Below are 23,972 nucleotides of genomic sequence, written 5' to 3'. Positions count from 1 at the left end.
CTCTGGAAGCCAAAGGGTTTAAGTCTGAATGGCTTCTTACTCCTTGACCCATTTCATTCTGAGAGGCAGTGCTGAAGGTCCCTTCCTCGGTAGTCCTAGAACTGAGTCCTCTTCCCTTACTAAAAACTATTAAAAGTCGGGATGCCGGAAGCTGGGGGCTCGAGACCTTTTATATTATTTTTTACCATCTTGTTTCACGGCTCTCCATGTTCCCTGCCCAGTGAAGATGGGCCAAGACATGCGGAGCTTCCCTGCCTTGTGCGCCAAAGGGGTGGGAGGATCGAATTCTTTATGGGTAGGCCGGTCACCGTTGCTGGACGGTAAGCTCCCTGGAACTGTGCTGCGGTCACCTGACTGCTTCAAGGACGAGCATGGCGCCTGCCACATAGCTGGCCCTCGGTGGCCATCGGGATTCAGTTCTGTGGGTCTGGGTGGGAGGAGATGACCTAGACCCATCTGGCTGAGCAGATCAGAGTCGTTCCCAAAAGGTGCCCTCCCGCCAGGTAGCCAGAAACCCTCTCTGCCCACCGATGGGATCACTGCTGGCCCCTGGGGCCCTATCCTCTCTGGCACAGGGGCTGAGCAGAGCCCACTGGCTGGCTGGAGTGTCCCCTCCTTTCTCTCTACCCTTTGACTCCAGACCATTGTGTGGCTCTGCCCTGACCCCGTTCCTTCCCCTGCCACCCCCCAGCCATCCTTTGGCAGCCCTGTGGACTCTTTGGTGCCTGGTGCCATTCAGACCCCAGCACCGAGCTGCTCGCCCATAAGCATGCGCTTTTCCTTCACCAGCTGACTGCCCGGGGCTGGGTGGGCTCTCTTTCCCTCACTTGCCTCTTGCCTTCCTGGCACTTCCAAAACTGCGGTCTGTAGGGTCAGACCTGGTGGCATATCTGAATTCCTGGGGAAGCTTGGCAATGGTCAGAGTCCAAGGACTCACCCTACTAAGTCAGACCCTCCAGAAGAGGGGCCGGGAATCTGTATGTTGGAAAAACTTCCCAGATGACAATCGGAAGCATTCGGATGTGGGGCGGTCAGATGTGGGCTCTGTATCAGATACTATTATTGTGTCAACAGTGTGCTAATAGCATCGTGTTTATGTAGGAAATGACCCAGTTCTTTGGTGATTCAGGCTGAAGGATTTAGAGGTGAAGTGCTTGCATCTTCCTTGCAAGTGGTTAAGCAGAGAAAGAGCGCGCGCTGATGTGGGGAGGTGTAGACATTACGTGCTTGTGGCTGAACTGGTCTCCCGGACAATTTGCACCTGCTCTTGGAAAGATGGACCTGAGAAGACACCGTAGTACTCAGCTCTCTCTTCCTGGATGGGCTGCAGAGACCCTGGTCCTTACCACCCCACCTCTTTCCTGGGACCTACATGCATTTTTTCCCAGAATCTGTGGGAGCCCTTGAGGACTAAGGGGAACAGAGCAATTTCTAATGTGTTAACCCAGCAGAGGCTGGCAGAGAGGGAGCTGAATTGGGGAAGGGGAGGGGGAGGCTGGAAGCACGAGACTCTGTTTCCTAAAATACTTTGTGTATTCCCACCCATCCCAGAAACTGAACTTTGGGGCTTGAGTTCTTCGAGGAAGCCAGCTCTCTCTACCTCCAGGTCGTTGGGCAGGTTGCTCCTGACTTCTGTCTTTTCCCCTGCGCCTGGCTGCTGCTCTGTACCTTCCCTCCACCTTCAGGGGTGGCTCTCCTGGTCCTGCGGGGGCTGCTGCTCGTCCGCCTCCTCACCTCGGATCCCTCACGCGCTGACTGTCCGGCGGAGTCCTGGCCGGGCACCAGGGGATGGTGGTTAGGGGCAGCTCGGCTTTCCTCATCTGAATTCCAGTTCTGGAAGAACTTCAAGAGCCAGGCCCGGGGAGCACCCATGGACCTTTTCTTCTCTTTCCTCCCAGGGCTGAGGCTGCCCCTTAGCTCTGGGATGTGGCTTGGGCGTCCTCTGAGAAATTTGACTCAAGGAAACCAGAGCGGGAAACCAGGCCCAGAGCGGGAAGGCACTTTGTGGGGTGGTCCTGTCTGTCCGCCCACCTGCCTTTACAGATGCCAAACCCAGCTCGGTGAGGCGATACCCAGTCCCGTGTTTGTAGGACCCCAAGGAAGGCCACCAGCTGCTCCCTGATCACTGGTCTATTGTCTTTTGCCTACAAACTCTTTTTTTTTTTTTTTAATATTTTATTTATTTGACAGAGACACAGCGAGAGGGGGAACACAAGCAGGGAGAGCGGGAGAGGGAGAAGCAGGTTTCCTGCCGAGCAGGAATCCTGATGTGGGGCTTGATCCTAGGACTCTGGGATCATGACCTGAGCCGAAGGCAGAAGCCTACTGGACTGAGCCACCCAAGTGCCCCCCCCCCGCCCCCGTCTAGATACTCTTGCCACTGGAAAGCACTGACCTTACGTCCCAGTTCAAGTATGTTTCTCAGTGGAAATGAGGTGAATTTGGAACTTAAGGAACTTAATGGTGGTGTGGTGGGTGACAAGTCCATACCTATTTAATTCTGAATGTATTATTTTAAGACTATATTTGAGGTAGGTAAAGGGTGCTCTTGGGAGCATGAAGAAGTGGCCCAATGGCTCAGTTGATTAAGCAACTGCATTTGGCTCAGGTCATGATCATGGAGTCCCAGGGTCAAGTCCACATTGGGGGCTCTCTGCTCAGCGGAAAATCTGCTTCTCCTTCTGACCTCTCCCCTCTCATGTTCTCTCTCTCTCTTTCTCTCTCTCAAATAAATAAACAAACAAACAAACAAAGTGGCCCTTAGTCCAATCCGGGGTTTCAGAGAACACGATGTCTGAGCAGAGTTTGAGGGGTGAGTTAGAGTCCCACAGGCAGAAAGCGGGAGGGAGCTGGGAAGGACTTGCCCACGGGAAGGAAGGATGTTGAACAAAATCGGGAAGGTATTGTGTCTGCGCCAATGAATGGCAGCCGGTGAGAGTTAGATGAGGCCGGTGATAAAGGATTTGTAAAGGAAGCAAATAGAGAGCCTTTGAAGGGGTGGAAGCAGGGAGTGGGACGATCAGGTTTACCCTTTAGAAAGAGCCCTCTAGCTGTTCTGGGGAGAATGCCTTAAGGAGGGGCAGCTAAGGAGGAAGAACTGTTAGGAGCCCATGATGATAGCTCAGTCAGGAGAAGATAAGGGCCCTTGGGACAGAGGGAAGGACCAGCTCCAGGAATGCTAATGAGGAAAAGTTGCTTCTTGATGGAGTCTTTGGTGACTGGCTGTGGGGGGCCAGGTGAAGGATGAATCTTGGGTGGCTGTCGGGCACCCTTTGCCAAGGTGGGGGACCAGGAGGGAGGAGAGGTTGTGGGAAGGGAAAAGACAAGGTGGTAGTTCAGTTTTGGACATATGGATGGGCATATCAACTTGAAGGGCGAGATGCCCCTTTGGATATGCTCCAACACACGAATGGAACAAATAGGAGATGAGAGGCAAGGTTGCCCGAGCAGAGAGTGTTAACAGTGGCTGAGTCCTGAGTCAACACCAACATTTCAGGGGTGGCCAAAGGAAGAGCAGGCCCAAGAAGCACGGGGAGAACCAGAAAAAAGTGTCATGGAAGCCAAGGGAAGGGTCAGGGGAGTGAAATGCAGCAGTCATGTCCGGACATACAGAGATACCTTTGGAGGGGCACCTGGGTGGCTCAGTCAGTTTTTAAGCAGCTGCCTTCGGCTCTGGTCATGATCCTGGGGTGCTGGGATCGAGTCCTGCATCGGGCTCCCTGCTTAGCCAGGAGTCTGCTTCTCCCTGTGCTCCCTTTTTTTTCCTCCCCGCTGCTTGTGCTCACTCTCTCAAATAAATAAATAAAATCTTCAAAAAAAAAAAAAAAAAAAAGAAAGTCAGTCAGTCAGTCAGTTCTGTGGGACTGGATGGCCTGGACATCATTGCTGCTGGTGGTTTTTGTAGAAGGATGGGGACCGAAGCCAGATCACAGTGAACTGAAGGGGAAACAGGAATTGGGAAAGTTCATGTGTCTTGTGCTCTCGAGGAGCTTGGCTGGGAAGGAAGAACAGAGAAGGTATTGGCTAGAGGACGAAAAGGCAAGAGAAGGTGCTTAGGGTGTAGGGTTTTTTGTTTTTGTTTTTTATTCTTCCTTTTTAAGGCTAGAAACAGCCTGGACATGTGCTAAGAGAAAGACCCCAGTAAGGAGAAGAGACGAAGGTACAGCAGAGGGGAGGGACTTCCGGGGGCTTCCTCCTGGAGGGGAGGCAGTGATGGGGCAAGAGCCCAAGGAGGCTGTGCCTCAGCAGGAGGTGGGAACCCACTTCCCCCGAGACCCAAAGGAAGAAAGGGAGACTGTGTGCAAGTGTGGATAAACTTGTGCGTGAGAGAGGCAGGAAGTTAGATTATTTCCAATGGCTTCAGTTTTCCTCTTTATTATAATGGTGCCTGGTGAAGGCAAATTTTTATTTTATTTTATTTTATTTAATGAGAGAGAGAGAGAGAGAGAGAGAGAGAGAGAGGAGGCACTCATGGGAATAAGGGTTGTGGTGGGCAGAGGGAGAGAATCTCAAGCAGGCTCCAGTGCAGAGCCTGCCATGGGACTCAGTCTTACCACCCTGAGATCATGATCTGAACCCAAATCAGGAGTTGACAACTTAACTAACTAAGCCACCCAGACGTCTTTGTGTGTGTGTGTGTATTACAGAGAAAATGGATAGAATTTAGGGTTAAAAGCATGGATGGGGAAAAAAAATGAAAGAGAAATGCCTTCTGTTTGAAGTTGAATAGGGAGGGGGGGTCTATAATCTTGTTTCTAAAATCATTTGATTTATCATTATTATTATTATTATTATTATTGCAGTCATGAGTTTTGTATCACGGGTCTGGTCCTGCAGGTAAAAAAATCCTGAGGTGGTGCCCAGTAAAACTCAAGAAGAAGCTGTTCCTGTGAACTTCAGAGCCATCTCAGGGATGGACTTACCAACCCCAGACAGAGCCTCCAGGAAGGAAAGATTCGGGATCAGATAGGACTCCGGGGAGGGCAGCTCTCCTCCCTCTGCCTCGTGTTCAGCACGTTCAGGACAGAGCGATTATTCCTTCAGGCACCCATGACTAGAAGAAGGAATTTCTATTACCCAAGGCTGCCCAGACCCAGAAGTTTTCTGTCAGGGGTCCCGCATGTGAGTGGAGAAGAGGTGGAGATAAGAGGAACTCTCCCTGAGGTCACAGGCCCTGTGGCCCTGGGTTGGGACAGAAGACTCACCAGAGGTCCAGCCTCTTTGGAGGTGGATGACAGCCCAGCCTGGAGAGCACAGGGAGGGTATGTGTCATGTCTCCATTGGCCTTGAGCTCCAGGGTAGCAGCATTGAGCCTGAGGTCCCAGAATCAATCTACTGATTAGCCTCAGGCAGCAACTGAAGCCCAGAGAGGGTCTCAGGCTGAGCCGCCCAGGGGGTCAGAGACACCCCCTAGGGTTCCTGAGCATTAGCCTCATCCCAGGACTACAGGTGTTCAGGACACGTCGCAGCTGTGCTGGTGACAGGACCCCAATCACACTCGATGTCCCTGGTGTTTACTGCTGATGGGGTTTCTGCCTCCTGGACATTGTGACACCAAGGACAGCGGGGTGAGCACAAGTTGACTTGACTTCCAGAGGGACAGAGAAGCCCAGAAATGGTGGAGAGTCCAGGAAACTGTACAACCAGAGAGGAGACGGCTGTGTGTGTGTGTGCGCATGCGTGACACCAAAAATGAGGTCAAGTGTAGACATCCCTAAGTTTTAACACTGTCTGGAATAAAAGTCTTGGTCCAGCCTGGAGCGTTTATCTGGTGTCTCCTGTCTAAATACCAGGACCTTTTCCTGGGACCAGTTTCGCAACTCCCAGCAGCTGTGTTCTGGGTATCTCTGTCTGCTCATCTAATTCCTTTAGATTTCAAATAGTAAGACTCCCTCTTTCTCTCTGGAGGTAAAAAGTGATCAATAAGAAGTTGTTGAAGGGTAGGCAGACTCAGCAGGCGGAGAGTCACTTCGTATGTCCCCAGGCTGGGCTTGGGCTGCTCAATCTTCAGGGAACTACTTACTGAAATTCACCAAGTCAGCCACGGCCCTCCAGGCCAGGGTTCTGTGCCCGGGCCTGACCGAAACACCAGGGTCCTGGGCAGGTACCTCAGGTCAAGGGATACCTTTGTCCTAACTCATCTGGGACCTGATGACATTTGCCACCCAAGTATCTACCTGAACCTTTTTCCTTTTGATGTTTTCAACTTTCAAGTCACAAGGAATGCTTTGTGTTGATTACTTGCTGGGTAAAAGCCATACAACAGAATGAATCATTTGTGATAATTGTGTGAAATTGTGAACTTGGCTGCTGGCGCCAAGAGCCAGAAATGGCTTCTTCATACCCTCCTCGCCTAATCTGAACCACATACACACAGAAGTCTGTGGTTCTCAGCTTCGGCCATAGACAGAATCTCCTGGGGTTTTAAAAAATACCACTGCTCTACCGCAGACCAGTGAAATTAGAATCTCATAAGCACACCCAGCCATCAGTACTTTTTAAAAAGTGCCCCCAGTGTTTTTGATGGGTAACCAGGGTTGAGAAACACTGGGCTAGGCAAGCCTTATCCTGACAGCCATTCGTTCAGTGCCTGTCTTCCTGTCATGGGCTCTAAAGAAAAGGATACCAGCACTAGAGTGCATGAAGGGGGCTACTTGTAGCCGGGACCAGCTGGCCTGGGAGCCTTGCCTTCCTGCCCAGCTTCCTGAGGGCCGAGGGGAATCCGTATGGCACACCTATTATTCCTCAGGTACCCCTGTCTCACCTTTGGCCAGGCTTTGTTTTTTATGGCTCATGTTGGTCTGTTTGGGGAGGATCTTAGTGTAGGCTGAGTGGTCACGAGGTCTGTTTCATTGGACTGTTTCACTTTATAGCTTTTTTTTATTTTTAAAGATTTTATCTATTTAACAAAGAGAGAGAGAGATCACAAGTAGGCAGAGAGGCAGGCAGAGAGAGGGGAGGAAGCAGGCTCCCCGCTGAGCAGAGAGCCCGATGCGGTGCTTGATCCCAGGACCCTGGGATCACGACCTGAGCCGAAGGCAGAGGCTTTAACCCACTGAGCCACCCAGGCGCCCCAACTTTATATCTTTATTGAGGTATAATGGACATATAATAAACTGTACCTATTTAAAGCATACAGTCCCATAATTTGTGACATCTATAAATAGCCATGAAACCCTTGCCACAATCTAATGAACATATTTGTCACCCCCAAAAGTCTCCTTTAAGCTTGTCATCCATCTCTCTTTTCCCCCTTCCCAGATAACCACTGATCTGCCTTCTGTCACTGTAGGTTTTCTTGCCCAGGATTTTATATAAATGGAACCCTACGTATTGGTACTTTTTTGTCTGGCTTCTTTTACTCAGTTATAGTTATTTTGAGATGCATCCGTAATTCATTCCTTTTTGTGGCTGAGTTAGTGCCATTTTGTGGACCTAAGCGGGTTTTTTAATCCATTCCCCTGTTGGTGGACAGACCTGGGTTTCTGGTTTGGGGCTGTGGCAGATAAGGCGGCATGAATATGTATATATGAGTCTGTGCAGATGCGTGCTTTTGTTTTTCTTGGATAAGTGACTGGGAGTGGTATAGTCGAGTCATGTGCTAGGTAGATGTTGGCCTTTTCGAGAGGCTGCCTGTTTCCCGAAGTGGTTGTCCTATTTTGCGTTGCCCACCAGCAGAATATGAGAATGGTCCTCTTTTTTTTTTTTTTTAACTTTTTTAGATATTTTATTTATTCATTTGAGAGAGAGAGATAGCACAAGCAGAGGGAGAGGCAGAGGGAGAGGGAGAGGGAGAAGCAGACTCTCTGCTGAGCAGGGAGCCCGATGCAGGACTCGATCCCAGGACCCTGGTATGGCCTGAGCAGAAGGCAGATGCTTAACCATCTGAGCTACCCAGGCGTCCCGTGAATGGTCCTCTTTAAATGGATTGAAGAGCCCCTATTGCCATCTCCTTTTGGCTGATGCAGGGTGCCTCCTTCTTTCCTCGGGGTGCACAGGAGAGGGAGGAGGATGGGAGCGGGGGACCAGACATCGATAGATGAATGGAAAGATGCGTGGATGGATTCGTTAATAGAGCTGTCTTGGTATCTCTCTTTGTCTCCATCCTTTTGTTTCTTTCCATCTGTCGTAGGCACTTAAGAAGTAGGCACCCAAATCCCATCATTCATTCGAGTCTTTTCGTGGTTGGATGACTGATGTTTTTTATACCCCACGCCTGCAGGTGCCCAGACACCATGCCAGAATCCTGTACACCTGACACTGGGAAGAAGTAGAAGACTTCCTTGTCTCCTCCATCGCCCATCCTCACCATGTCTTCGACTCAGGGCAATGGGGAGCACTGGAAGTCCTTGGAGTCGGTGGGCATCAGCCGCAAAGAGCTGGCCATGGCCGAAGCCCTGCAGATGGAGTACGACGCGCTGTCCCGGCTCCGGCACGACAAGGAGGAGAGCAGAGCCAAGCAGAACACGGACCCCTCGCTCATCAGCTGGGATGAGCCCGTCCTAGACTTCTACAGCAAGCCGGCAGGAAGGCAGAAGGACCTCAGGCTCTTACGCGGTCTTTCTGGCTCTGATCCTACCCTCAATTACAACTCACTCTCCCCGCAGGAAGGGTTATCCAACCACTCTACCTCCCAGGGCTCCCAGCCTGGCCCGGATCCCTGGCCCAAAGGCTCTCTGGCTCGAGACTATCTCTACATCTTTGATAGTTCAGATGAGGGGCTCTCTTTGTCCCCTGGGGACCTAGGACCAGGGGACATAGATGGCTCTTCCAAGAAACTGTCCCCACCTCCTCTGCCTCCCCGCGTCTCTATCTGGGACACCCCTCCGCTGCCTCCCAGAAAGGGGTCTCCCTCCTCCTCCAAGATCTCCCAGCCCAATGACGTCAACACGTTCTCTCCCGTGGAGCAACCTGCAGGAAAACTGCTAGGGCGCCGCATCCTAGAGGAAGAGGGACTGGGGGGTGGGGGTCCGGGGCGCCACCTGGGGCCTGTGGACTATGACGGTATCAATGACGCGATCACACGGCTCAACCTAAAATCCACCTACGATGCAGAGATGTTACGTGACACCACGAGGGGCTGGAAGGAGGGCCGGGGGCCCCTGGACTTCGGGGGCAAGGACACTCCTGGGAAGCCGGTGGCCCGGAGCAAGACCATGCCCCCTCAGGTGCCGCCGCGCACCTATGCCTCCCGCTACGCCAATGGGAAAAATACGACCCCAGGCAAGAACCGCCGGATTTCCGCCGCTCCGGTGAGGACCTCCTTACATTCCTTCTGCCTTTCCAAGCGCCATTCGGAAACAAAAGGGTAGTCCTCTCTTCTCTGTGGTTCCAAATCCGGATCCGCTCCCCACTCACCCCTCTGCCCGTCTTCTGCTCCCTGGGCCCTGGCTGGGGAGAGGAAGAGGGGCACCAGTGGAGCGATGGCTCCTTCTCAGGGCTGAGTTTTGTACCCAGACAGTCCTTGCGGGGGGCAGGTGCCTCAGTTCTTAGCGTGTGCTCGCTTCATGAGGTGAGGATGGAGCCGGGCTGAGGGGACTCATGGTGGCTCGTGGCCGAGTGGCCTTGTGGACTGGACAGGTTGCTTCTGCTGCTTTCTGACCTGCTTTGCCCAAAGCGCTGTGTGATGAGGAGGCTCAGTCGTGGCATTAGCCAGTGTTTAGTGCTCGCTGGTTACCAGACCCCGGTCCAGACTCCTCAGCAGCCCTCCTGACAGTCCAAGGCACACAGCTCTGGTCTGTCTTGTTCTGGAGCTTGCTGGTTCCTGCTTTCTGTCTCCCTATTTCCTGTCTTTCTGTCTCTCCATTTCTCCCCCCCTCTGTCTCTGCCTATCTCTTTCTCTCTGCTCTCTGTCCCTCTGCTTCTTCTTCTTTTTTTTTTTTTTAGAGATTTTATTTATTTATTAGACACACAGAGAGAGATCACAGTAGGCAGAGAGGCAGACAGAGAGAAAGGGGGAAGCAGGCCCCCTGCTGAGCAGAGAGCCCAATTCAGGGCTCGATCCCAGGACCCTAAGATCATGACCTGAGCCAAAGGCAGAGGCTCAACCCACCAAGCCATCCAGGCACCCCTCTGTCCTTCTGCTTCTATTTCTGTGTCTCCTTCTGTGTCTCTGCCTATTTCTCTCTCCTCTCTCTCTTACGCGGGGAACTGTCCAGAATAAAACTTACCATCTTGGCCAATCTGACGTGTACAGTTCGGTGACATTAGCGACAATCGCATTGCGCTGCCGTCTCCACAGGCCACGTGCTTTCACAGTGAAAATATTTAGAAAACATATTTGTACACAGTACAAAATAGCAAAGTGTCCACCCAGAAGGATGGGGGAGGTCCCAGGATAGCTTTGATCTTTTTTTTTTCTGGTTTAGAAGAGTGTCCGCAGCATCTCCATGGTGGGGGACCTGAGGCCCCTTGGAGTTTCACTCTTGGGTCTGGAAGCCCCGACCCCAGAGGGAGTCAAGAGGTACCCTCACGGCCGGTGCCTTCTGTAGGAACAGCATTCCACTTCATTCCATCCCTGTTTCCTCCTTATCCATTGTCTAAGGGACACGGGGACTTTCCTGCCCTGTGTCCCAGCAATTGGGATCCTTCACAAATCTGGGAAGGCCACGTGGTCCTTCCTTCCTGTGCTTCTGCTAAGAGAGTCCCCCAGAGCAGAGTCAGCTTCTGGGAGAAGTCACGACTGTGGAGCTCAGGGCTTTTTAAAGGCCCTGCTCGGAGAGGTGGGGCTGCTCCCGCTATTTATAGGGACAGGGAGATTCCTGTTCCCAGCTCCCAGTTCCTCACCCGGAGCCGGGCCTGCTCAGAGTCAGGCCACCCGGGTAGGTGGTCACGTCTGTTGCTCCCTATCTCTCTCGCCTCCTTCCACCACCTCACCCTTCCCCCTAACCCCTGTGTGTCACCAGGGTTCTGAGAGAGAGCGTGGTCCAGAGTGTCCTGGGCAGAGCAAAAAGCTCCTGCCGGTTCTTAGGGGGGAAATGCGGCCTTGGTCGTCCCCCGCTCAGCTCGGGGCAGGGGCTCATCCCACCAGGCGTGGGGACCTCTCGGGCCCCCGGCCCATCCCGCCACCCCGCCTCCACCGGGCTTCCAGCCGGAGGGACCCTCCTTATCCCAGGCCTGCGGAGCCAGCTCTGGAAGCGGTTGGCTCCGAATGCCAGCCTGGTACCCCCGCTGCCAGCCTCCGCCCGGCAGACTCCCCCAGCCAGCATCGGGCGATGGCACCAGGGCCTGCCAGCAGGGCAAACGTAAGTGGCTTTTGTTTTCTTATGGAGCCAGGGAGTGGTACTGAAGGGCATGAAAATGGCCTTCAGTAGCTACTCTGTTCTCTCTCCCCCTCGCCTTCCCCTCCTCTCTGTCTCTCTGTCTCTGTCTCTGTCAGTCTCTCACCCTCACTTCTGTGGGTTAATTGCTGACAGTGGTACTATTGTGAGAGGGACACAGGCTGGAACTTGGCAGAGCAAGGGCCTCACATGCCAGCCGCCCCCGCTGCGGCCCTCCTCTCTGCACCCCTCCACACTCACCCTGGGAGCAAGGCTAATGAGAGGGGTCACTCCGAGGAAACAATTTGGATATTCAAATGAGGAGCTCAGTTGCTGCCATCTGCCCCTAGGGGCGGGGAGGACATGAGAACACGAGAATAGCCGCGGGAGGGCGAGAGGTGAGACATTGCTCTGTGCACAGGCCTGAGCTCCCCGGAAGCAGCTGCTGGCAGAGGCTGCCTCGCCCGGATGCAGGCTGGGGCTCTTCTGAGCTGCGGCTTCATTCCCATGGGGCAGCCTGTCGGGCAGAGACCTGCCAGGCCCCAGCTCCCCCCACCACTTCCTCCTGCCTGGGGCCCAACTGCAGGCCGTGCTGGAGGGCTGCTTCTCGGTGACTGTAGGCAGCTCTGTGTGGGGAGGCAGATCGCCCTCTCATCTGAGAGAATCCGCACCACCACACACAGGTTCTCGGAGAGGAAGTGGTGCCCAGGCAGTCTCCCCGACATTCCAGCCCATCAGACCGGAAAGGCTCTTGGGAGCCAGGAGGAGCTAAGCCTTCTCCAGGTTCTCTCCTGCCCAGAAAGTCGCTCTGATACTTTCTTCCTCAAATAGCATTGACCGAGAACATGCACGTGTGTCTGAGTCACTGCCTCTGTCTGGGGCTCTCGGTCTCTCTCTGCTTTGGGTCGCTGGGGCCTGCTGTGGATGCCGAGGCCTTTGCCCCAGGGCCAGCCTCCCTGGGCACTGTTTGGGCAGCCCACTGGCCCAGGCCTTCCACACTGGGATGGGGATGCCTGCAGAGCTCTCCGCCACGCCCCTGGGAACACCCCCCAGGGAGCCAGCCCCGGGGACCAGCAATGCTATGTGCTGCCTAACCTGGGTTGAGCTTATGGGTTGCTGTCCCCTGCCCGCCCCGCCCCATCCTGGAAGACGAGGTTTGGCCACGTTCTCATCCATCCCACCCAGACTTCGAACCTCAGCCAAGGCTTCAAGTTCTCTTTATCCACTTGGCTCCCAGGCTCCTAGGACCGCAGATCAAGATATTTCTGGATTTCCCACATTTTTCCTGCACCCCTGAATATTCAATGCGTAAAAAGCCTTTACAGACTTTCAGGGTTTAGATCTGGGAGCGACCTGTGGGAACGGGGTGCCGTGAGGGAAAACGAGCTGAGTCAGCGGCTCTTTTCTTAAAGGCGGACTCGCGGCGCCATGCTGTCGCCAATGGCCATGAATTGTTCGAGGTCTCAGAGGAAAGAGATGAGGAAGTTGCTGCATTTTGCCACATGCTGGATGTGTAAGAGTTAAAGAATGGGGTGTTGGGGAGGGCTCTGGGGGCTGGGGAGGAGGGCCAGCCCACTCAGAACTTTCTCTAGGAAGGAGGAAGAGCCATACGGAGTCCATCTCCATTCACGGCTGTGGGGTGCTTCCCACAACAGGTGTTTGTGAGCTTTTTGAAATCTTAGAAGTTTCACATTTTGGGCAAAGTTCATGAACCCTCGATTGAACAGACAAGTGATCCCAGTGGCTTCAGGCTCGGTTGCCCCCAGGAGCAAATGCGCCTTGGATGGAGCAAAGCAAATATTACACGGAGCTAAAAGAGAAAGGAAATGGAGCCAGGAGAATTTCCCATTGGATTTAGCCCAGAAAGCTTTGTCCCGGTGGAGCTGGCCCTACCATGCCATGGGGCTTGGGAACCATTCTGTAACTGTAGCAAATGTGTCAAGTACATGGTTTCCCAGAGCGGCTTCCGCACTGCTCCCATCCTGGACTGCAGACCTGGAGGGCCGGGCTGCACAGGGAGAGAAGGGCCCTTGGCCTCAGGGTGGGAGGGTCCCAGCAGGCGTCTTCTCGACTGCTCTCTTTCGAAGGCACAGCGAGGGTCCTTCTCCCTCTCTTCCTGCACAGCCTTCGCTCTGGCTCCGACATCCAAGACTACTCCCTCACCGGATATGTCTGGAGCGCTGTGACCCCGAGCCCAGAGCACCTTGGGGATGAGGTGAACCTGAAGGTGACCGTGTTGTGTGATAGCCTACAGGAGCCGCTCACTTTTACCTGCAACTGTAAGTGGGAAGAGCCGAGGAGCATCCCATGAGGTGGGGCAGGGATGCCCGAGATCTGGACTCTAGGATCCTTTGACCTCCAGTCCCACCCAGCCTATGGCCCTGATGAGGGGCAATGAGGACACTCCTCTAGGGGACTGGCTCTAGGGCCAGCTTTGGGGGCCCACGGTCATTCTCCCCAAGCCGAAACTGTGTGTCTGCCTGCTTTATCTGGATAGCCGTGGCGCTGGAGAATGCTTAGCCAGGAATAGGGCAGTCAGCGTGGGGACACCGAGCTCCACCTGCCCTGGCTCCCGCAGCGCCCCCCATCACTGCTCCCCTGCCCCACCTCCCTTGCAGGTTCTTCCACTGTAGACTTGCTCATCCACCAGACTCTGTGCTACACCCACGATGAACTGAGGGATGTGGACGTGGGGAACTTTGTGCTGAAGCCCTGTGGGCTGGAGGAGTTCCTGCAGAAGTGAGTCAACACTGGGGAGAGCGGGTAGGAAGGGGCACCTGCCTACTGGGTGGTAGGGTTGTCAGGGGGCTTCCTTGGGGCGGTGCTGCGCTCGAGGCCTGGGGCCGGCAGCCCCTCCCTGATCCCACGGCTGCTTTCTGGGCACACGCACAGCCACGTCGCACTTTCCCCAGGCACTCTGTCTTCCAGCAGGGCTGGCCGGCTTCTGAGCCAAGTCTGCTGTGGAAAGAGCTTGGAGCTGGGACCAGGCAAAGACCAAGTCATATCTGCTTGCAGACGTCTGCGTGAAGAGAGATGCGGGTGTGGGGCTGAGGGGGACAGTCGCCTCGACTGTCAGAGATCTGCTTCTCTTAGATTGTGTCTTTATGGCCAGGGGCAGATGGAGGACTGGGCAGAAGTACCCTTGGGAAGCTTAGGGGAGAAATTACAATTGCTCCCTCTTCCCTGTTTCCCTGCCAGTAAGCCTTTCCCGGAGCAGCATGTGCATCCCTCAAAGGCTTGCCTTCTCTCCATCCATGCCCTGGGCAGCAAGGCCGCCTCCTGGAAAGTCTGATGTGCACCAGCTACAGCTATGCCCTTTCCACTGCCCTGGGGCTCTGGGTGCTGGGGCAAGAGGAGGAGGGGGGATACCCCTTAGGGGGTGGGGCTGTGGGCAGGCTCTAGAATCAGCCAGAAGACAGCAGATAAGCAAAAAAGAGATGTGCTCTCCTCCCCAAACCTCTGACTTGCCTACTGCCCACTTCCCCTGGCCACTAAGAGAAAGCAGGCCCTGGCGGTGGGGAGAGGAGGAGGCTGGATCTCAGTTCAAGGGTGCTTCGCCAATGGCCTGATTGGTTCTTGACTGGTTTCTTCCATCTGGGGAGAGGAAGGGTAGGGCCCTGCAGGGCGCAGCCCCAGGAGCCCTGTTAGGTGTGTTCAGTCTATATTCACTTTTCTTAGAAGAATAAGAAGGGGTCCTAGTCTCAGGGTCACCTGGCAGAGAGCACCCCAGGCACTGTTGGGAGGGGCATCATGGGTCACACAGATATGGCCGGTTTGGGTGGTGGCTTGCCACCTACTAGATGTAAAACCCTGGTCCTCAGTTTCTTCCCTCGGGTATAGTTAGGATTGAACGTGAGAATGACTAGGTGAGCAGGGAGGGGCCAGCCCAAAGGGAGGGGAGCATGGGGATCCACATCAGCTGGATACTCTCATAGTCCTTGAGCCTGCAGAGCCAAACAAAGATGGTGGACCAGCTGTCAGGTTCTGACTTCCTGCCAAGACCTAGCTGGAGTGCTCATGGTCAGGTGCAGCCGGTCAGTAGTCCCAGGGTCATGCCCCTCCCACTCTGAGCTGAATGCACACAGACCAAGGCCTTCCACAGAGAAGGTCAGTTAAGTCCCCAGGGGACCCCAGTGTCTACGACTCTTGGTCCCAAAGCCCCCCCTTCCTCCGAGGCTCTTCTCTTCCCTCCCACCCAACAGGAAAGCCTGGACCCCTGAGCACCAGACAGCTGCCTTAGGTGGGCGCGGACAGACGGACCCTCAGGGGATTCCAGAAAGCTGCTGGCTCCCAAGGAAGCCCTGTGGTTTCCTACCCTGACCCAGGAGGGCCCATGGCTGAGGGGGCGTGGTGGGTCCAGGATGCAGGCTGCTCTCAGATAAGAACCTTGAGACGGCCCCAGGGGAGGGCTGGGTTTCCTGCTGCCTCCCCCACCCCCACCACACTCTTCCTTCCTCGTGGGGCGCTCCCACCAGACCCCCCTGCTCAGCCTCTCCACCCCCAGGGTTTAGCTCTGGCTCAGCCTTGGCAGGTTGGGGCCTAGATCTGAGGCTTGGCCCCTTGGGATGTGGAGAACTCCTTCAAACCCAGCTGGACCCAGACTGGTCTGAGGCCACTACCTCCTGGGCTTCTGCACAGGCTCCTCCCCTTTGCTCCTTTCCTCTCCCCTCCATTTCTGGCCTAGATTCCCAGCTCTGCTGAGGAAGGAAGTCCCTTTCCGGCTTCTGTTACCCAGCTGCTGGGACCCGGCCCAGGCCCGAAGTGCTGGTCTGCAGGACAGACTCCCTCTGCCCCTTCTCCGAGTTTCCTTTCTGACGCGCATGTGAATTGGGTGGGAGGAAAAGGCTGGTTCACGGAGGGACCCCCAAGGCCTCCACTGAGACTCAGGTCGACATGGTCTCACGTGTTGTCGCTCGAGCAGTGAATGGCCTGCAGTGGGTGTTGGTCAGGAAGTCTGTAGAGATGTGGGTCATTATTCACAGTCGTGGAGGAACGGGAGAGGCAGAATTCTTTGGGCTTGGGAATAACACACCTAGAATCTTGGTGGGTCTTTCTGGTTGGCCTCAGCACCCCAGTCGCTGGCGGTAGGAAGGTGGGAGGGAGACTGAGGACTGCAGGGTGGGGAGACTGTCGCTCCGTGAGCTCCGTGCCCCAGCCGGAGCGCAGGTAACTTCCAAAGTGTCCTGTCTACCAAAGCCAAGACAATGGGGTTTAATCACTGTCCCCCCGAGAAGTCTCTGTACCCCCATTCCAGAAGGCCTACCCCTGGAGCGATCGGGGATGATGATACAGGTAATAAATGCCTAGGAAGGTCAGCATTAGGACAGACCAAGGTTATGTGTATCAGGTGGCTTTTCTTTAGACAGACCTCCATTTCTTTCCCTGAGCTCTACAATGACATTTTCCAGGAGCCCAGGTAGTACCCCCTCACTGCCCGCTTCCTCCTATTTCTCTCTCCCCGAGGTTAAAGTATACATCTCCCTTCGCACTAAGTTCCCACGGTGCTAATGGTCTTGCCCCCCGTTCCACCAGCAAGCATGCCCTGGGCAGCCACGAGTACATTCAGTATTGCCGCAAGTTTGACATCGACATTCGGCTACAGCTGATGGAACAGAAAGCCGTACGCAGTGACCTGGCCCGGACGGTTCGTGTGGGGCAGGGGGTCAGGGAGGGGATGGGTAGCGGATGGCTGCATGGGGATGGGGAGATGGAATGGGTCTAAGGTGATACGGAACACATTCTGTGGGAGTAGGGTAGGAGCTCTGGGTCGGGATAAAGGTACCACTCCTCTCTGAGTAGGATAATTCTTACACAGGTGAATGATGACCAGAGCCCCTCCACCTTGAACTACCTCGTCCATCTGCAAGAGAGGCCAGTAAAACAGACCATCAGCAGGTGAGTGTGTGTGTTCTCTTGGGATGTGGGCCAAATAGGAGCTGTGAAGGGACCCCAGTGGATATCTTGTTTGCCTTTCTGCCAGGCCAGGGGTTCTTAAGGTGTCTGGGGTGAGACCCAAGATTATTCTAGAAGATCCCCACTCTAGGGGATGCTACATCTCTTCCCTCTAGCACTTTGCCATCATTCTTCAGGTGAGGGGTGGTGAACCTGTAGAAAGAGTGGGAGCCCCTTTAAACTAGAGCCTGAATCCTGAGCTGTGGGGAAGGAGGGACATAACGGGTATCCCAGTACCCTGGATCTGTCCTGACCTCTCCTACGACTTTTCCCTGTCCCCAACTCCCCAGGCAGGCCCTGGATCTTCTGTTTGACACATACCACAATGAAGTGGACGCTTTCCTGCTGGCTGATGTGAGTATCCATCGTGGGGCCTGCCCAGCTGCCCAGAGGTCCTCCCCGGGTTTCCCAAAGTCATTCTTGGATCAGCCAGCCCTAAAGGGATCTGGAGAAGACACTGACAATCTGTTGGCAGAGCACTTCTCCATTCCCCTAGCCCTTGGGCTACCCCTTGGGCAAACCAAGACCACTGGCTGTTGGGCAGTTGACAAGAGGGGTTCTGTTCCCCTGTGGAAGTAGGTTAGGAACCACACCCTGATCCCTGTCTTTGGAGCAGGACATCTCCAAAGCTAAGGGACATAGAAGTGTCCCCCCAGTTTGTGTACTTGAATGTGCCCCAGAGTGTGCATCCTGTGAGCTCTGGGTTTGAGATGCTCCGATATCCTGGAGTCACAGGTAGGAAACCGTCAGAAGGAGGAAGGTCCCAGAGGTAGGGAAGCACTGGGATTCTCCTCACTTGGAGTCTCATGGAGTTTGAAGCCTTAAAACCATGAGAATAAACATTTGCCTCAAATGTCATGAAGCTAAAAAAAAAAAAAAGAACAGATCTTCAAAACTAATCCCTATATCGTGGAGCTAGTTCATCGTGCTCAAGGATTCTTCCCTTTGGGGGAGCTGAGCATTATGTCTCGCTCAGTCCTCTACCCACCCCCAGAATGGTACCCCACACCCGCTGTCCAGCAGCCTCTGCTCCACGCCCATTCACCGGGATGAGGGGGAAGGTGTCCGAGCGCCTTTTGGGTACTAGCCTGGCTCTGTGTTTGTTGCTGCTGTGGGTAGAGAAGCATAAGCATTGTCTTGGCTTTCAGGGAGCCTGGGTTCCTGCTAGAATGATGGGAAAGTAACACAGGGCTATTAGTAGACAGAACAGGGTGGGTATGAGTTCATCACAGGCTCCCGGAGAGTGATAGGAAGACTAGCCGGGGCGGGGCTGGGGGTTCTGAGAAGGAGGCTGTATTTTTGCTTGTCCGTGATTTGAACTTCCATAAGTGATCAGGACAGGACAGGTGAAGTGATTCCAGGGGAGCAAACTGCAGGAGCCCCAGCACAGAGAACGTAGGGGTGTGGCCTGCCTGTGGTCCTGAGAGGAGATCCTCCTGGTAGGTCTGGGTGACAGTACTGAGTTGTAAGGTGGCCTAAGGCAACGGACGTGAATATAGTCTCTGGCTTCCTTACTATTCCCTATGGGTTGGTTTTATTAAAACTGCATGTCTTGGGGGATGTATGTGTTTGTGCAGTAGCTGCCAGAGGGAGTCTGGGAATCAGAGGAGGTTCAGGGAAAAGACCTGGGAGCCTGGGCCTGGCCCATCTAATTCCAGAGGAGGGGTGGTTCGCTAACGCTGGATGTTTGAAGATCAAGCACGGGAGTCCACTCTGCCTCCTGAGGGTCATGAACCCGAGCTCCTCCCAACCCCTTCCCTCAACAGTGTGGGTGCTGGAGGCTGAGAGGGCTCACCTGCCAGCCTTGCTGTGCCACCTCCCACAGGGGGACTTCCCACTGAAGGCCGACAGGGTGGTCCAGTCCGTCAAAGCCATCTGCAATGCCCTGGCCGCCGTGGAGACCCCTGAGATCACCAGCGCCCTCAACCAGCTGCCTCCCTGCCCCTCCCGTATGCAGCCCAAAATTCAGAAGGTAACGAATTCAGAGCGCTTGTGTAGGGGACAAGGAGAACAGCAGTCGAAAGTAACTGGGTGACGAGGTGTCCGTTTCCTTGAAAGGTCCTCTCTCCACCTGCATCTTGCAGGTTTGGAGTTTAACTGCAAGAGTTTAACTGCAAGAGTGTCCCCTCCTCCTGAGGATGGGGGCAGGTGAGGGTCTGCCCTGGGCCTGTTTGCCAGGAGCCCTGGCTGGGGCTGGCAAAGGCTTTATGGTGCTTTGCATACCCAGCAGGGTGCAAAACCAAACCCTCCTTTGAGCCAGGGCTCTGTGACTCCACAGTGCAGGGGGAGGGGGCCACGTGCAGAACACATCGGGCCAGCAAGATAGCCACCGTGACCTGGGCTGGAGTGGCCCGAGGGTGGGAGGGTCTCATTTGGGTGGACACGACTTGAACCTTGGTCTAGCTCACTCTGTCCATCACATATGGCTCTGGTGCAAACCATGACGCTGTCTTCCCTGGGGAGTCTCTCCTCCTCACATTTCAGACCAGTCTGGTCCAGATGAGCACAGCTGCGGAAAGCCCTTTTTCCAGCTGTGTCAGAAATGGCCACGGCCCTGAAGCTCCCCTTCCTCTCCTTTTCCCCCAATAGGATCCCACTGTTTTGGCTGTGAGGGAGAACCGAGGTAAGGGAACGACTCTCTTGTCTTTATGCAGCAGGGACAATGGAAAATAGGTCTCTGCCCAGATTCGTTTTTCTCCCTGGCCCCTTGATTTATGGGTCCAGGTCTGCTATGTGTGTGTGTGTGTGTGTGTGTGTGTGTGTGTGTGTGTGTGTGTGTTTCCAGCTGGAGAGCACATTTCTTTCCATAAAATGTTCTCTCATTATTTTTGCTAGTTATTCCTGTGGTGTCCCTGGGTGATGGTGATGAGGTGGTGTACATCGGAGGCTGGGGGTAGTGAGGCAAAATTAGCCCTGGGCTCCAGATGAGAAAACTTACTAGGGTAAGGGTGGTCATTATTCTCCAGGAGGCTCATGATGCCTGTGTTTCCAACCCAGAATGGGCCTAGGGAGAAGGTGATAAAGGATTTTGCATAAGGAGTGAATCTTTCAAGCAGAACTTTGCTTTCTGGGGTTCTTGGTCAGTGATTCCCAATCTTTTGGAATCCATGAATTAATAATCTGCCCCACAACGCATGATTTTATTTTATCTTACTTTAGAGATTATTTACTTATTTGAGAGAGAGAGAGCACAAGCAGGGGGAGCAACTGGCAGAGGGACAAGGAGAAGCAGACTCCTGGCTGAGTAGGGAGCCTGCCATGGGTCTCGATCCCACGACCCAGGCACTAAAGGCAGATGCTTAGCTGACTGAGCCACCCAGGCGCCCTGAACAAAGCATTATTTTAGGGACAAACATAGAAATCGTCTGCTTTTCTTTTGCCAGGCAATGGCTTTTAAAGTTACTGACAATGATCATTCCCACTATTTCCCAAAAGAAAGAACATTTAACACAAAATAAGTAGCCCTATGTAAAGATAAGGAGAATGTTTATAATTGAGTATCACTTTGTGAGAAGCTCATCGATCCTGCTTTTTTCCCCTCATTTCATCATGGCTGGGTGAACCTCGTCATGGTTGTTGGAAACCGCCTGGCATTTGGGGACTCCTGCCCTGGGGTACACCTGTGCCATGGCAACAGGATGGGGCTCATTGACTTTGTGACCTTTCCTTCTGACCCCTTCCTTTCACAGAGAAGGTTGTGGAAGCTCTGACGGCCGCCATCTTGGACCTGGTGGAGCTGTACTGCAGCACATTCGACGCGGACTTCCAGACGGCCGTGCACGGGAGCCGCAAGCACGATCTGGTCCAGGAGGCCTGCCATTTCACCGGGCCCCTAGCCTTCACTGTCTATGCCACCCACCGCATCCCCATCACATGGGCTACCAGGTGAGCCCAGGGCTGAATGCCCTCTAGGCAGAGGGAGTGGGAGTTTGACTTTCCGATGGCTTCTCCCTGTCTGCCCGCAACCCCACCGTCCAGAGCCGATGGTCTGTGGCATTGTGGTGCCCCTTGATCTGAGGAGCCAAGTGCCTGAGGGGGATTGTGGACCAGGACATCCCAAGGAGAGGCAGGAGGTCTGCCGGCATCAGATCCTGCCAGGCCTTCTCAGTGCTGGCTGCATCGGCATCCCTGCCCCCCACCCATCCCAGGCCAGCTGATGGAGACACTGCGACAGATGGCAGCTTCCCAGACCCAGTGCATGCCCCAAGGCCAATGACTGCACTCCCCTGCAGAGGCACAATGGGAGGGGGCGGGGAGGTGGGAGATGACCCTTTGTTGGGAGTTCCCTAGGCCTGCAGGGGTGGGTGGAGGGGGACCTTCGTTTGGTAATCCCCGGCTCCTCTGCCTAGTAGTCCCTGGCATCCAGGGCCTGGGGAAAAAGGCATTTAGCTCCACCTCCCTCCTTTCCGGACCCCCCCCCCCTTCGGCCTTCCCCCTCACTCTTTGTTCCTCACTTAATGTATTCCTCTGGGCGATTGGCGGAGAACAAAGGAGGCAGCCTGGGAAACCAGGGCCTTCTCTGACCTCTTCTGTCAGGCACCTGTCACGAGCCGCAGGGACCCCCATGTGTTGGCATTCACCTCGGCATATGTCGATTTCATCTCCCCCACCCTTTGTCGCTTGCGCATGCGCACACAGACACCCACCTACTGTAAGGAGGTGGCTGTAGGCTGGTCCCCAATAAAGAAGGGAGGAAAACCCTGGGCCCAGTGTGGGGCCTGAAAGTGGGTGGGGGCATCCAGATCCAGCTGCTTTTCCTAAAGCTTTCACAGATCTCCTTAGGCTCCCGTGCTCTAGCCCCCAGGGGACCTGGGAGGTCTGTCTTTGCAGGAGAAATAGACCTGGGTCTAGGCTGGGTGACTATGATGGGGTTCGGGATCTGAGCACCCTTACCCTCTTTCTGTTGCAGCTATGAAGATTTCTACCTCTCCTGCTCCCTCAGTCATGGCGGGAAGGAACTCTGCAGCCCCCTGTACACCCGAAGGGCTCACTTTTCCAAGTACCTTTTCCACCTCATCATCTGGGACCAACAGTAAGCCCTCCCCCCGTGCCCCAGTGCCACCCCTGCAGACCCCGCAGAGGTGCCCACACCTGCAATAAACCAGGCTCCACCACGAACCTACCCACGCAAGCCCTCAGCCTCTTGAGTCTCCCTTCCCTAACCCTTAGATGGGGACAAGTTCTGTTTCTAATGCACAGAGGCTCTGTCTGTAAACAGTAAAGGATCATATAAAAGTTAGTGGTTAGCTTTCATAATAGTTCATCGTCTTGATCTTGTCGCCCTTAAAAGGTTTAACTAGTCTGGGGATTCTCATCCTCTCCCTTCTTCCCAAAGTAGCCATCGAGTAAGGAGAGGGGACTGCACTTTCTTCCTTCTAGATGGGAAAGGGCACGTTGTCTAGAGGAAAGAAAAGGGGGCTGGGAGCCACAGGAATAAGCCTCTATTTCCAGCTCTATCTTCAGTCCTGTGTTCTCTTTGGCCTCTCTGTGCCCCAAACTGCAAAATGGGGCCATTTGTTCAATTCAGAGGCCATTGTGGCATCGCAGTGAGATAGAATCCAAACATACTAAGTATGAAACATACTAAGTATTAATCAGCATTTATGGACCAGCGTTTGCCGTTGGGAAGATAGGCGTTCGCCAGGCAGAGCAGGAGGGAAATGGAGGCACGCACACGTGGAGGGGAGAGGGAGGCACTGTAGGTGGGTGCCCGCCCTGTGCCTTCTCTGTGCTGGGCCCTGCCCTCCCTGCAACCTGCCAGAAAGCCCCTTGTTTGCTGCCCCTAGCACCACTGCCCCCAACCAGCTGTCTGAGTCCTTATTTGCAGAGCAGAACTGGAACTCCAGTGTTTGGAGTACAGATTAGAGGCCGAGCGGGGTCCTCGGGGAGGCCAAGGTTGCCAAACTAGGCCGAGGCAGAGTCTGCACAAACACTGCGAGAGGTGAGGTATTTAACAGATGGACAGCTGGAGAGGTAGGCCCTTTCTCCTGTCTTCACACTTGTGTAAGTTATAGAGCAATAAAGCTGTACCCATAGCTTTCATCAGATAACTGCTGGGGCAGGAGAGACTCCTTGGAGGCAGGGGATGGCCGCCTCCAATGGCTTTGGAGTTTCACTTTCACCTTTCTGAGTTTCACCTTCACCTTCGGCTCCTGTGGCCTCGCTAACTGCCACTACCAATGGGGTCATGCTTTCCAATGCTCCCGGACAGACCCTATCATGTTGGCCCTGAGTCCCTCTTCCCATAGACTGTCCATGGCACCGAGACACCCTGGCCTGCCCTTCCTCAGCCTGCCTGCTCTGTGGGTCTCCTTCCACTCCCTGTCTTAGATGCAGCCCCAAATCTCAAAGGGCTGGTCCCTGCCTAGAGCCCCGTGGAGATTTCCTCTCCGTGGTCCCCCATCCCTGTGCCCCACAGAGACTCTTGGCACCTTCATGGTCAGGATCAAGGCATCTGGGAGAAGACACTACAGTGTAGGGTTCAAAGCACAGGCTTAGGCATGCTTAGGGTTTCTAACTGTAGGTGGAACCTTGGGGAGTAATAGGCCCTGACATGTAGGGCTGTTTCAGGACTTTTGGGACATTGCAAGTGAAGTGTGTGGCTCAGTACCCAGCACGTGATAAATGCTTTCTTCTCCATCCTTGTTGCCATCTTTTTAGCTGGGGGAGCCTTCTCCTTTCCAGTTTCCCTGTTCCAAGTGACTGACGCGGTGACAGGTACAGGGAGATATTTGTGTATGCAAATCCTATTTGCGTAGCCCA

At 54.3% G+C, this 23,972-nt stretch overlaps 1 protein-coding gene across 3 annotated transcripts in view; it reads left to right on the top strand.

The window, feature by feature from the left end:
* The window catches only part of PIK3C2B (phosphatidylinositol-4-phosphate 3-kinase catalytic subunit type 2 beta), a 64,635-nt gene that overhangs the window by 14,161 nt on the left and 26,502 nt on the right, over window positions 1-23,972 (top strand). For 2 of the 3 annotated variants that reach the window (XM_082702101.1, XM_082702102.1), the window contains 11 exons: window positions 8,222-9,251; window positions 12,671-12,771; window positions 13,383-13,537; window positions 13,877-13,997; window positions 16,791-16,902; window positions 17,074-17,153; window positions 17,501-17,564; window positions 19,036-19,182; window positions 19,800-19,833; window positions 20,900-21,095; window positions 22,120-22,242. In XM_082702101.1, the coding sequence (XP_082558227.1) occupies window positions 8,310-9,251; window positions 12,671-12,771; window positions 13,383-13,537; window positions 13,877-13,997; window positions 16,791-16,902; window positions 17,074-17,153; window positions 17,501-17,564; window positions 19,036-19,182; window positions 19,800-19,833; window positions 20,900-21,095; window positions 22,120-22,242 (2,075 nt within the window). In that variant the 5' untranslated portion in view covers window positions 8,222-8,309. Of the gene's footprint in view, window positions 1-8,221; window positions 9,252-12,670; window positions 12,772-13,345; window positions 13,538-13,876; window positions 13,998-16,790; window positions 16,903-17,073; window positions 17,154-17,500; window positions 17,565-19,035; window positions 19,183-19,799; window positions 19,834-20,899; window positions 21,096-22,119; window positions 22,243-23,972 lie in introns of all 3 variants that reach the window. The other variant, XM_082702103.1, reaches the window with a different exon arrangement.

The sequence above is a fragment of the Mustela nivalis genome, assembly GCF_964662115.1.
Source record: "Mustela nivalis genome assembly, chromosome: 16".
Taxonomy (NCBI): Eukaryota; Metazoa; Chordata; class Mammalia; order Carnivora; family Mustelidae; genus Mustela; species Mustela nivalis.
The sequence above is the reverse complement of the archived record's forward strand: the minus strand, read 5'-3'. Positions and strand labels throughout refer to the sequence as shown.